Source organism: Furipterus horrens, unplaced genomic scaffold (assembly GCF_987537825.1).
Source record: "Furipterus horrens unplaced genomic scaffold, mFurHor1.1.pri manual_scaffold_6, whole genome shotgun sequence".
Classification (NCBI taxonomy): Eukaryota; Metazoa; Chordata; class Mammalia; order Chiroptera; family Furipteridae; genus Furipterus; species Furipterus horrens.
Genome location: NW_028327176.1, coordinates 86,838,589 through 86,851,581, shown reverse-complemented (window position 1 = coordinate 86,851,581; position 12,993 = coordinate 86,838,589). Strand labels below are relative to the sequence as shown.

Below are 12,993 nucleotides of genomic sequence, written 5' to 3'. Positions count from 1 at the left end.
AGTCTCTGCATTTCTCAGGTATGATGGCTGCCTCACTCTCATTTCAGGGAACCTAGCTCAGCCACTATTTTCAGATGCAAGCTCTTCTAATGAAGGCAAAGTCTAACTTTAAATCCACTAAAATTTCGCTTTGGAACAAAGAATTAACAGGAGAACTAAAAAGTGGTTCACTTGGTTCTTGGAAGTAATATAACCTTACACATATGACCAAAAACTAAGATCCATGAACTCACACATAAGTCACAGGCACACACAGGCCATATACACATATACTTACAAAGACTCACTGCCACAAGAATAACAGAAACACACAGGAAAATGGTGCACAGTGACAGAAATGCAGTTCATTCTGTTATTAGTACTGCATGGAGTGACAAGTATATAAAGCATAGCACACACCCATGTACATACACACAGCAAACCTGATCTTCATACATTGTGATCCTGGGTCTCCATGTCCAATCCCTGCACGACATATACACACATGCACACACATAACAGCCACCTACACAGACCCGTAACATAGGCATTGTACGCACACCCACACATGTACACACCCTATACACACACACAATTCTCTCTCTCACACACACACAGCAAGAGCTTGAACTCCTGCGTTTTCAACCTCTTAAATCTTGCCCACCCACAGAATCTCCCCTGCCTTGCAGTCCCCTAAATACGGAACCTTCCCTTTGGCCTTTCTTCCTTGTCACACCCAGCTGACAGCTTTCATGGGGAGCCAGGGGTGGGAGGTTGGCAGACCAGGATGAGGGACAGAGTTGGAGAACAGAGAAATGGGGAAGGGGGGACAAAACTCTACACTGGGGACAGGAACCTCGAATGACAGTCCCTACTGTGACAGGCCTCACTATGAGCCAGCCTCGCTATGCTGAATGGCCTCCCCTGATCCTACAGGGCCTACACGAACTGGTGCCATCTTCTATCTTCCTACTTTCTTCTCTCAGAGATCACTTTCCCAAAAGGCCTGACTTCCCACACTCTCCAAATCTCCCAGGCCCCTTCTCCAACTTTGCCCACCCAGTTCCCCATCCTAAACTCTTTCATTCTCTTCTTTCTTCCACATCTGCTCAACTGTCTCCCACATTCTCAGTCTCCAGCTCCTCTTTCTCCCTGGCTCTCTTTTTCCCCTCTTCAAGCCTCTCTCATTTCATTCCTCCTTCTTACTCTTTCTCCCCACTTTTCCTTTTACCCCACTCTTCCATCCCCACTCCCTGACCAAGTAGGGGCTCACACTTGCCTAGCCCAAAAATGTTCCATATACAGTAGGATTCCAAAGACACCCCCCCCAGTTGCACACCACCCACATACAGATACAACCTTGACACCCATGCTGGGACTGACACAGATACCCAGATCAATGATGGAACACACATGCAAAGCCACACACCTGCCACCAGGGACACAGAAAATCCAGCTCATGCAGCCACATACTTCCCCACACACAGGAGGCTGACCCAAGATGAGCCCCAGCTAAGGACATACACGTTCAGGGTCAAAGGTGACATGTACCAGTATGGCCACTGACTGCCCCACAAGCCAGTGGCTACTCCAGCAGCTCCCTAGACAGGAAGCGAGCAGAGGCAGGATAAAACAGGACAGGTTTGCACCACTTGACTGGATGCACATGTGTGTAACTAGGCCCCGTGTGCACATGGCACGGACACACAGGGGACACGAGTATGGGCACGAACACAAACGCGGACACGGGCTGCCGCCTCCACAGAGGGGAGCTCTAAGACCATCCCACACTGGCCACCCACACACGCATGAGACCCTGGCCCCCACGGGCCGAGACCGGTCTCCGAACCCCCCAACGCCCCCGCGGACCTCAGCTGCCCCCTCTCCAGTTACCATAACTCCCCCCACTCGGAAGATGCAGCGAGAACATGCGGAGGGAGCAGCTGCCGCCGCTGCCGCCGCCGCCGCGGCTTCCCCACCCCCTCCCCGATCCCACGCACACGCGCGCCCTCGCCCCCGCGCACACCCCCCACGCGCGCTTCCTGTCCGCCCGGGCCCGCCCTTACCTTGCACCGCCCCCCCGGGGGGGGCCGGGAGGGCGTCCCAGGTGGGGGAGGGGCCCCGCCCCTGCGCGGGGGAGGGGCGGGGTGCAGCGGCAGAGGGGGCCGGCGCGGCCCCGCTCGCGCCGCCCGGCGCGGTGGAGGCGGCGGCGGGGCCCGGGACGGCCGGGACGGCCGCACGGTGACGGCCGCGGGAACGGCTCCTTCCGCCGCCGCTCCCGCCGCTGCAGCCGTTGCCCGGGCCCCGCCGCCGTTGCTAGGCGACCGCTGCTGCCGTGGCCTCCTCTGTCACGAGCCCCGTCGCCCGGAGACAGCGCGAGAGGCGCGGGAGGGGGGGCGAGGGGACCCCCCAAACCAACCGGGCCTCCCACTATCCCCTCCGAGCAGAACCCCCACCTCCAAACCGCGGAGGGAACGAGGGGCGGCGGCTCCACCCAGCAGAGGAGGAGCCCTGGATTCCAATGCCCCTCAAAGGTCCGGCGACCTCTCCTGGGCTCAAGCATCCACAGGCCCAGCACACACCTTCGAGGACCCAGGCTCCCAGACTCCTATGTCCCCTGCACATCCTCCATGCCCCTTACACATTCCACGTTCCCCTGAAAACCACAAACGTTCAACGTTCACCAGCTATCAACTCTTTAACTAAACCCTCCCCAATATATATATATATATATACACATATATATACACATACATATATATGTATATACATACATACACACACCCCTGGACCCCCAAGTCCCAACCCCTATTGAACCCCAACTCAATAATCTCCACATACCATCCACAACTCCAAACACACATGGAGACTCACACCAGAGACCCCAGACACTGAGGGCTCAGGGTAAAGAGAAAGATGGGGAATATGTGAGCAGAGAAACCAACCACCGGACATATGAAAAACATGTTCCATGAGCACGTGACCATTCTGGCCTGCACACACAGGTGTTCACACGTGCACACAAACCTGTCCCAGACATGGACAAGACACACATGTCACAGACATCACACACATTCTCTGTACACAATCCACCACCACCACCTCCACCTCCCAGCTTTGCCTCATAGAGATGTACTACCCACACACACCCATGGTCAGGGGTTTCCATGACAATGACACGTCCCTGGTCATCCACCCACCCAGGGGCTCAGAGCTGGCCTCCAAGACAGCGAGGCCTGGGCCTATCAAAAGAGGGCTGAAGGGGAGCCAAGAGATAAGAGACAGGCCACTGGCTCTCTAAGGAAGAGAAACTGGAAGCCTGAATCCCTGAGGGGAGGGGAGCTGGTGGAAGAAAGGAGTCACCAGGGGTGGGGGTGGGGTTAAGAAGATGAAGGACCTGGGTCTTAGGTCCCGGAAGGGGAATGAGTGGTAAGGGGCAGTGACGAGGGGCTTTTGGGGGCGGGGCTGAGGGTGTCTCTCTCCACCTTGGCTGCAAATCTGTGTTCTCTGCCTTCATCTCCCCTCACTGTTCCCATGGAAACCTTTTAAGTGAACTTCTCAGGAAGACAAAAATCTTTTTTTAAATGACTAAAGAGGGGGGTGGAAGGGGTTAGAAAGAGGGAGGGAGGGGAAGAGACAGATGGAGGAAGAGAGAGAGAGTTGGAGAGACAAACTGAGCAGATAGCTCTACCGACATACATAAAGGAGATGAGATGGGTGGGGGTCAGATGGAGTTCCACCGGGAGCAGAGCCGAGACAGAGGAATCAAGAGGGGTAGAGAAAATAAGAGAAATCGGGAGGAAAGAGAAAAGGGGTGATGGAATTGCAGAAAATAGAAGCAGTTCATGAGAAGTGGAAAAGGGGGGCAAGAAAGGCGGGGGGGCACAGGCCAGAAGTCTGAAAGAAGAATCAGGAACGTGGGGGTTGGGCAAAGGGAGGGGGGAGGGGAGGAACTAGGTTATTCTCTCCAAGATCCCAGACCAAGGGCTGGGAGGGGTAGGGGCAGGAGCACTCGAACAGGAAGCTAAAGATCTAAGGAGACTATTTTTACAAGCACCAGGAAAAGTCAAACTTCGCTGCTGGAGAGGAAAAAGGAACGATACAGAAAGGACTGTCACCGCAGCCCCGGTCCACTCCCGATCCCAGAGGAGGGCGCCTTCTCTTCGCAGGCTCCCACTCTTAGGACGCCAACTGCCTCCGCCTCCTGCCAGCCGCGGACCGCTGCTTCAGTTCCCCTCCGCCCTCCGCCCCAGCAGCTCCGTCCACCTTCAGCCCTCTCCCCGCGACTGTCCGGGGCACCAGAGCTGCTCGGCCGCCGTACCATGCTCGCCGTGGGGCCGCCCCTCCACCGGCACGGAGACTGTGCGTCTCAGCAGTTTGTTGCGGCTGGACTCGCTCCTCCGGTCCCGGATCAGAAGGGGGTGTATCTAGGGGATGCGGGGTGTGTCAGAGCTCACCGCCCGGCCTCTCCCTCCCCCACCAAGCAGGCTGAACCTCCCCTTCCACCAGGCCTACTCACCTTCGGCCCCTGCCCCTCGACACTCTTTTAAGTGTCTCTGGATGAGTCGATTTCTCTTTCCCTTCTCTCTCCAAGTCTGTCTCCTTCATTCCCTCCAGTCCCACTTTCCCCTCTTCTCCCTCCATTTCTTTGGAAACTTCCTCCAGGGACTTCTCCCAAACCCTACTCAGCTCTTCCGGGAATCCTTCAGGAGTTTGCTACTCTCTGAATCCACTTTCCCCTTGACCTTAAGGTCCTCCATTCTCCCTGCTTTCCTTCCAACCTCCCACCTCCCTCCGTGCCTGTCACAGGGGTAACAGAAGCTGCATTTATAATCAGAATCCACAGCTTGTCTCCCTCCCACACCTGGCTTGTGGCCAGACTGGGACCCAACCTCTCCATACCCCAGAAGGCCTGGTCCAACCCCCCCCCCAACCTTTCATCTCCATCCCCTGTTAACCTCTCACTTCCCTTCTTCCCTTTAGCCATTACTTCTCCCTGAGCCTCATCTCCATCTCCCTCTTGCCACCTCCTTCCCAAACTATGCCACTCCAACCCTTCAGTCTCCTCCACTCTTGTAGGAACGACCTCCACCCCACTAGTCCCAAGCCCCAATTCTACAACCTATCCACTTCTAGCCCGCTGTGGCCCTACACACTATTTCCCAATTCTATCTCGCCATCCCTGCCCCCTTTCTACTGAACTCTAGCCACTCCTGTTGCCCCTCAGCTTGCTGGCCACTGGTTGCCTCGGTCCTCTCAACCTGTCCCTATCCCTGTCTTTCCTTTATTATGCCATCCATTGTCCTCCCTCTTCATCCTCACATCTCACAACAGTCCCCACTCTTACTGGTTCTGGTTTCTTCAAGTCATCCTACAGACCCCAAACCCATGGTCAAGACTGGTGACCACTAGTGAGTCACTCATATGTCCCCCCAATGCCTAAAACTTTGACTACCCACCTCCCCCTTAAAAGTCACCATCCTCACCCCGGCTGGTATGGCTCAGTGGATTGAGTGCCAGCTTGCAAACAGAAAGGTTACCAGTTTGATTCCCAGTCAGGGCACATGTCTGGGTTGCGGGCCAGGTCCCCAGCTGGGGGTGTGCAAGAGTCAACCCATCGATGTATCTCTGGCACATTGAATTTTCTCTCCCTCTCTTTCTCCCTCCCTTCCTCCCTCTAAAAATGAGTAACTAAATCTTAAAAAAAAAAAAAAAAAAAAGTAGCCCTGGCTGGTGTGGCTCAGTGGATTGCGTGCCGGCCTGCGAACCAAAGGGTCACTGGTTTGATTCCCAGTCAGGGTACATGCCTGGGTTGTGGGCCAGGTCCCCAGTTGGGGGTGCGTGAGAGGCAACCATACATAGATGTTTCTTTCCCTCTCTGTCTCCTTCCCTTCCCCTCTCCCTAAAAATAAATAAATAAAATATTTTTTAAAAATAAAAATAAAGTCATCATCCTTTCCTAAATACCTTGACTTTACTCCATGGCCTGAAAGCTCTCTACCCAGCCATCTCTCCACACTCTCACTCACCCCCCAGTCCCACAAAAGCATGGTTAACCCCAACTCCAATTCTAACCACAATCTCTCCAATAGCTTTTTTATTTATTTTATTGATTTTAGAGAGAGAAAGAGATAAATATCCATTCAAGTATTAATTGGTTGCTTCTTGTGTGTGCCCTGACTGGATATCGAACCTGCAACCTTGGCATATGGGGACGATGTTCCAACCAACTGAGCTATTTGGCCAGGGTCCCAACAGCTTTTGGGGTACATCTCTCACCATCTCTCTGGTCTTGTAGGCTACCCTGTCACTCTCTAAAGCTGGTCCCCCAAGCCCTGACCAGTGTGGCTCAGTTGGTTGGGCATTGTCCTGCAAAACAAAATGTCACTGGTTTGATTCTTGGTCAGGGCACATGCCTGGGTTGTGGGCTCAGTCCCCGGTTGGGACGTGTATAAGAATCAACCAATCAATCTTTCTCTCTCACATCAGTGTTTCCCTCTCTTTCTCCCTCCCTTCCCCTTTCTCTGAATAATAAAATGAAATAAAGCTCATCCCCCAAATTACCCCATTTCCTGAATCAGACCTCTGGGCATGTACCCTTCATATTTGCATCCCCTGTTTCTTCTGATTGACCCTCCACTGCTGACCCAGCTCCCAAATCTGAACCCACACTCTCCTGGCTTTGTAATCACACTGCATGACTACCACCTCCCATGAGAACCCTCTGTTCATTTCATGTCTTTCGCTCTGGCTAGTCCCTGCCCCTATCTTACTATTCTTACTCTTTTAGACAACTTCCCATACTTCCAGTTCCCCCCCATTCCCAGGCATCTCCTCCATTATAGTCCTTCTTGATGTCCCTGGTAAAGTCCCTCTCAGTGTCTCCCAAATCCTGGTCTCAGGTACCTTCCCAGTCTTCCACTCTCCCCGCCAAGGTCCACCAACCTCTGTCATCTCTCCCAGGACCCTCAATCCCATTCCTAGTTTCCTAAAGACTCCACTCTCCCCTGCCTTTTCTCCAAGTCCTTTGATTCCCTCCCTGCACTCTACCCCATGACGGAGAAAAGACTGGGAGTGGTGAGTGATGGGTCTTGCTCAGTGGAGGAAGAGGAGGGGTTCCCAGGCTCACTTGAGAGGTGATTCCCTCCAAAGCAATCGCCATTTCTTCACCTTTCAGTTTATTTCCCATCCTAACGTATCCCGCAATATGGGCAGGTGAAAACAGGAAGCACCCCCAAATCTTCAGAACTACATCTCCTCCCCAACACTGCACATGGTTCTCAAAGACCCCCTCAGCAAAGTGAGAGAATGCGTGCCCCTTTTCACACCCTAACCCAAATCTCAATGGCTACCCTCCTCCCACCACTTGCAAATGTTGCTTTTGCCTGCCTTCTCTGTGTCCCTTGCCCTTTCACTACTGTGGATTCTCCCCATCTTTCTCTCTACATTCTCCCATGCTACCCAATGGTGTTTTTGCAACCTTCCCACCCTGCTCACCTCGTCCTCATCCAGCATGAGAAGCTGGTTTCCCGAGATGATGCAGAACCGAGGGTTCCAACCAGGACGATCGTATGGGGAATGAACGTATTGGGTTCGGTGCATAGGGGGTCCCCGTACATCTGGGGGACAGAGACACACAGAAACAGTAAGGGGAGGCTCTATACATTAGGGAGACAGAGGCCTAAAATTGTAAGAAGAGAGTCCACAAGTGGGAGATGGGACTCCATCTGCCTTGAGATCACAGATGGGGTTGAGGGACCTGGGAACTTTAAAAGAACAGAAGATAAGCCTCTGTATCTGGGGAAAGAGAGGGACAGGAATCGCATCACAGGGCTTGGTTGACTTGGGGGAATAAATAGGAAGGGTGGCTCAAAGAGGGGAATTATATCATGACAGAGAGGGTACAAGTTTGGAGCACAAGAAGGTGAAAAGGATCTCCATCCACTTCAAAAAAAAAATTAAAAAGTGGAGGGCAGCAAAACTGGCAGAAGGAAAACACAGAGAGTTTGGTGGCAGGTGTCTGGGAAGAGAGAGGGCATCCAAATAACTGAAGAAGATAAGAACTTGGAAGGTGGCACAACCCATGTGCAAGAGAGCAAAAGAAAAGCTACACAGCTGTGGAAAAGAAGGGTGGGGGCGTAGGAGCATGTGAGTCATAAGACTCTGAGAGCTAAACATCTGGAAAAGAGAGAAAGTGAGTGAGCTTACCTGCTCAGAGTCAGAGACATGAGCTGGCCTTCCCTCCTGACTCTCCTCTAGCCTCTGCTCCCTCCTCTCCTAGCCCAACCCTCCTCATCCTTTGGGGAAAGTTCTGGTTCTTCAGGTGGTAGGGAGTAGAGGGGTCTTGTCAGCATCTAGCTATGAAGGGGCTGGGGAGTGAGGAGGTAGGAAGTATGCCTTTGTTTGAATAGAGACTGAGTTAATCTCTCCCCCCACTTCATGCTCAGAGATCAAAGATGCAATACCCCCTGCACCCAGTCTCCATGGACAGGATGGAAGCCAAGTCCAAGGGTTAGGAACCTTCCTAAGGCACAGTGAAGAGTGTGAGGACGAAAAGGGGAGGAAAGAATGGAAGATCCAGGTCTGTGACACAGAGGGGCCTCCAAAGATTGGAGCTTGGAATGGGGACAAAACTTCTAGAGAAGAACAGTAGACCAAGGGTTGCCCATGCTCAGAGATGCCCCCAGGGTCACCCTTCCCCAGCTCTGCTGCTCTTCTTCCCATGCCACTATCTCTGCAAATTGCCTCTTCTTTAAACCCCAATGCTACACACCATCACTGGGACACAGGGGACAGGCCCTACGGAAGACAGAAATGAAATCAGTGACATCAAACGGATAAAAAAGAGGCTTAAGGCATCCAAGTGTGAGAGTTTAGAGGAAGAAATATCAAATTCTGTCACCTTTCAGGATAACTAATTATGGGTATATTGCAGGGAAAAAACTGATCTTTGAGCTTCATTCCAACTGAATGACCTGCATAAAAGTTGAAAAATCTAGCCCTATGTCTATAAACATGTCTTTCAAATTTACCCAACCCGCAGATCTGAGTCAGAGTTGAGTTCCCAGAATATAGACATCTAGAAACCCCAATAGTGTGAAACTCTTCACTATCTCAATGCCATCTCGGAGACTCTATAAGCAATATCCTCTACATACAGAGATCACCAAGGCTCCGAGACTACAGACACTTCAGGAAACATGCTCAGTGCACACAAGACTCTGAGGACCCCCAGAGGACAAATCTGTTGATATACATAATCACTAGGGGAGGGACTGGTACAGGCTGCAGCCACAGGGAGTCAGGTTAGACTTCAGGGGGCACCTACTTCCTGGGAGCAGGGAAGGACACAGGGAACTCAGCTTGGGAGCAACTCTGGAAACACACACACACACACACACACACACACACACACACACACACATGTATTGTCTGGACTTAAGTAAGGATGATTCTGGGAGGCAGATAGATGTAAGAGACAGAGGAACACAGCTGAGAAAGGGGAAAGGCTTATTAGGATGAGAAATCCCACAGGACTCAGATGGGAATCTCTTGTGGTTCCTGTTCCAATAATCAAAACCTGTGTCTTTGCACTCCAAATCTCCAACAGCTCAGAAAGTAGAGGAGACAAGAAAAGAGGAATGGGGGGTAAGAGCTGGAGTATTAGGGGAAATTGGGTAGGAACAGACTTGTGATAAGATGGGGAGTGGGGTAGGGAATAGAGGATGGGCTGGGGGACAAATAACAGGAATGGATCTAGAAGGAGGTAGAAATGATGCAAATCCTTAGCGACAAGGAAATCTACCAGAAGTCCCAACTGGACATGGGGCAGAGGAAATTAGGTGACTCTAATAGGAATATTACGACAAGGGGGTCAAGAAGGAGGGGGTGAAGAGGTGGTAGGGATATAACTGAGCAATTAGAAAGAAGAGAGGGAGAGAGAGAATGGACACCAGAGAAGGGACTGATTTAAGGGAAGGACAGAAAGGGGACTCATATAAGGAACGGACACCATATGTGGGGAAAGATATAGATGATGGACACCAGAGAAGGGAGGGGGAATGAAAATAAGGATTAGAGGTGGGGGAGGGGGTAAAAGTGGTTAAGTGAATGGAATGGATAAGACCCCAGGGGTTTTGTTATACTGGTCAAAGGCCTTAATGAGGGTCAAAGTCTGGGCAGTCTAACCTGCTGCCCTACTCCCAACACTCAATTTTACTTGTATTGCGCCCTCCCCCTCAACAAACACACATATTTGTCCCTCCCCCTGCCCTGGTCTCTCCTCCCCCAACCCATTCCCTCTCTTCTCTTCCCTCCATCTGGCCCCTCCAGTACCCCCCCCCCACACACACAGCCTCCCTCTCTCTCCATCTGGCCCCTTCTCCTCTCCCTCCATCCTCTTTTTCTACCCTATACCATTCTCTGAACCCCACCACCATATTCAGACCCCCATCTTCTTGGCTTCTCTTTGCACCCCTGTGTTTTCATTTCTCCCTCCTAGCCCCTCTCCTGACTCTGTCCTTCTATTTCCTTGATGTTTTCCACATCTCTCAGCTCCCACCTCCAAATTGTTGCTGCAGCTCTTCCCCCAACCCTATCCTATCTTCCCACTCTTTCTGGCGATCTCTTTCCCCTTCATCATTTTCACCTCAACCCCCTTTAAGGCCTATTTCCTTGCCCCTCCAGTCCCTATCTACCCCTGTCCTGTGGCCTCCAATCCCCCTTTCCTCATTGCTCCTATCCTATCTTCCCAGTCCTCCTCCTGTCTCCCTCCATTTCAGCTGCTCCCCTCCTTGGCCTTGGCTCTGCCCCCTCCTCCGTCCTGCCCCTCCCCCCCTTACCCCCTCCCCTCACCACCGTACCTCTGAAGGGGGCATAGGACATCGCGGGGATGCTCCCCCGATGGATGGAGGCGCGAGACCTGCTCATCAGGCCTGGGGGGGAGGGGGCGGGGGACGGGGGAAAAAGAGAAGAGAGAAAGAGGGGGAGAGAGAGGGGGAGAAGGAGGAGGAGGTGGAGGAGGAGGAGAGAGGAGGAGAGAGAAGCGGAGAGGAGCAGAGAGGAGGAGAGAGAAGGAGGAGGAGGAGAATAGGAGCCAACGACAGCAGCGGCAGCCGGGAGAGAGAAAGAGGGGGGCGGGGGAGTGAGCAAGAGAGGAGAGAGCAGGAGGAGGAGGAGAGAGAGAGAGACTCTGCAGCCCCCACCCCTACCCAGTGAGAACCAGAGAGACAGAGACCCCCTGACTCAAAAACACCAGAGGCAGAGAGGGCAGTTCTAAAGATGCAGACCCAGAGAAAGGTACCTTGACGCCCCCGGGGCGGTGGGGTGGGGGGTAGGGGGATTAATCTGAGGCACAAATCCAAAATCTAGAAGAAAGCATACCTCAACCTCAGTAAATAAACAAGAACAAAAACAATGCCCCCAAAATCTAGACCGCCTTGAGAGAGGAGTCAAAATCTGAGCAACGAGTTTCAAAAGGTCCTCCATAGCCACAGAAATCTTAAGACTCTAGACTCAAATGGTAATTTCAGGGACCAAGACCCGAGGCCTAGACTCAAAGAAAAAGATCCAGATTCAGAAAGAACCCAGACAGAATTAGAGAACTCAGACTCAGAAAGATATCAGAGACTCCAGATTTAGATCTCAGAGAAAGGAAACTGCAGACTCAGAGACAGAAAACTCCAGACCTTGGGGTTGGGGGCTGGGAAAGAAGGGGAAGGAGAGGGAGAGAAGAAAGGAAAAAAGAAGGCACTCAGGTAGTCCGGAGATGGAGAACTCAGTGACCTCAAACTCGTAAGTTTGAAAAACCTTAGAGAGAGATAAGACCTCTCTAAAACAGACATCCCTAAAACAGGAAAAGGAAACCCAGTTCTAAAAAAGAAACCAACGCAACACCGAAAGACCCCACAGAGATTATCTCAGAGACAAACTCGAAACCAGAGACAGAGATCTCGGGGAGACCCCAACCCCAGAGAGGTAGGTGTAAGAGAAGTCTGATATCAGCCTTGGAAAGGCCCAGTCACGCCCACCCAGCTGACCAGAGACCCTAAACCCTGGGGGGAGGAGGAATACTGGTGAGGGGGAGTGGCAAGAGCCTTTTTTCTCTGCTTGGTCTTCCCAGCGCTCTCTTCTCATTGGCCCCTCTCTCCATTTTGGGGTCACAGGATGTGTAGGGCAGGTCCTGGCTTCTAGAGGGGATGGGTTAAGGGAAGGAGACTCAAGGCTTGAAGAGTGAAATAGAAAGGGGATAAGGGACAAAAGGTCCATCACTACTTCTTGGTGTCCTCTCCATAATCCCCAACCTGCAGCACTCATCTCTACTTTTCCTGGATTCAACCAGCTTTGGGGTTCAAATTAGGAAGGCCGCGGCGCCTATAGCCCCATTTTTATCATCCCATTTACAGGGTCTCACGCTGTTCTCTTAAAATGAGCCTTTCCTCACCTAGCCATGGTCCAGCCTTGACCGTGCCTGCCTAATCCCTACCTCCTATCCAGGGACAACTAGCTGGCGCCTCAGATTATCATGGTTCATTCCCAAACCCGGGCAGGTGTCAGTCCTAGCCAAAAGGACAGGGGGCGCTCTCTTCCCTTTCTCAGACCCTCTCACTCCATGTCTCGGGAACAGTGTAAGTGTTGTTATGAGGCACACTCTGGGGATTAAGGCTGACCCCACCCCCCCGCCCCACTCCACAATATGACGCATCGAGTCTGCGGGGTCTTCAAACCCACATTCCTAGTGCCAGTTCTTTCATCACAAGGCCTGGGGGGCTGGCCTGCGATTGGCTTCTTCGAGGCGCTCATTGAATTACCGCCACCCCAGGGGATCAGCCCCCTCACGTGACACTGGAACGCTGCAGCGGCACCCCTGGTCTTGCAATTGACCGTTTCCGGTTTACACGGAAACGGGCGTGCCATTTCCGTACACGGTTGCGGACCCTTCTGTCGATTGGTTAGCTCCCCCTTAGCTCCTCCCCCACCAGGAGGCGGGGCAAATGGGGGCTACGTAAGGACCGG

The 12,993-nt window shown here is 52.6% G+C and overlaps 1 protein-coding gene across 6 annotated transcripts in view; it reads right to left on the bottom strand.

Annotated features, from left to right (window-relative positions):
- Positions 1-10,908, bottom strand: part of SYNGAP1 (synaptic Ras GTPase activating protein 1) — a 31,885-nt gene extending 20,977 nt beyond the window's left edge. For all 6 annotated transcript variants that reach the window (XR_016512000.1, XR_016512001.1, XR_016512002.1 and 3 more), the window contains exons 1-3: positions 10,842-10,908; positions 7,477-7,598; positions 4,301-4,406 (exon numbers count right to left, since the gene is read on the bottom strand). Coding sequence is in view for 3 of the 6 variants with exons in the window: in XM_090282214.1 (XP_090138340.1) it covers positions 4,301-4,406; positions 7,477-7,598; positions 10,842-10,908 (295 nt within the window). In the remaining 3 variants the exon portion in view is untranslated. The remainder of the gene's footprint in view (positions 1-4,300; positions 4,407-7,476; positions 7,599-10,841) is intronic.
- Positions 10,909-12,993: the final 2,085 nt, after the last annotated feature.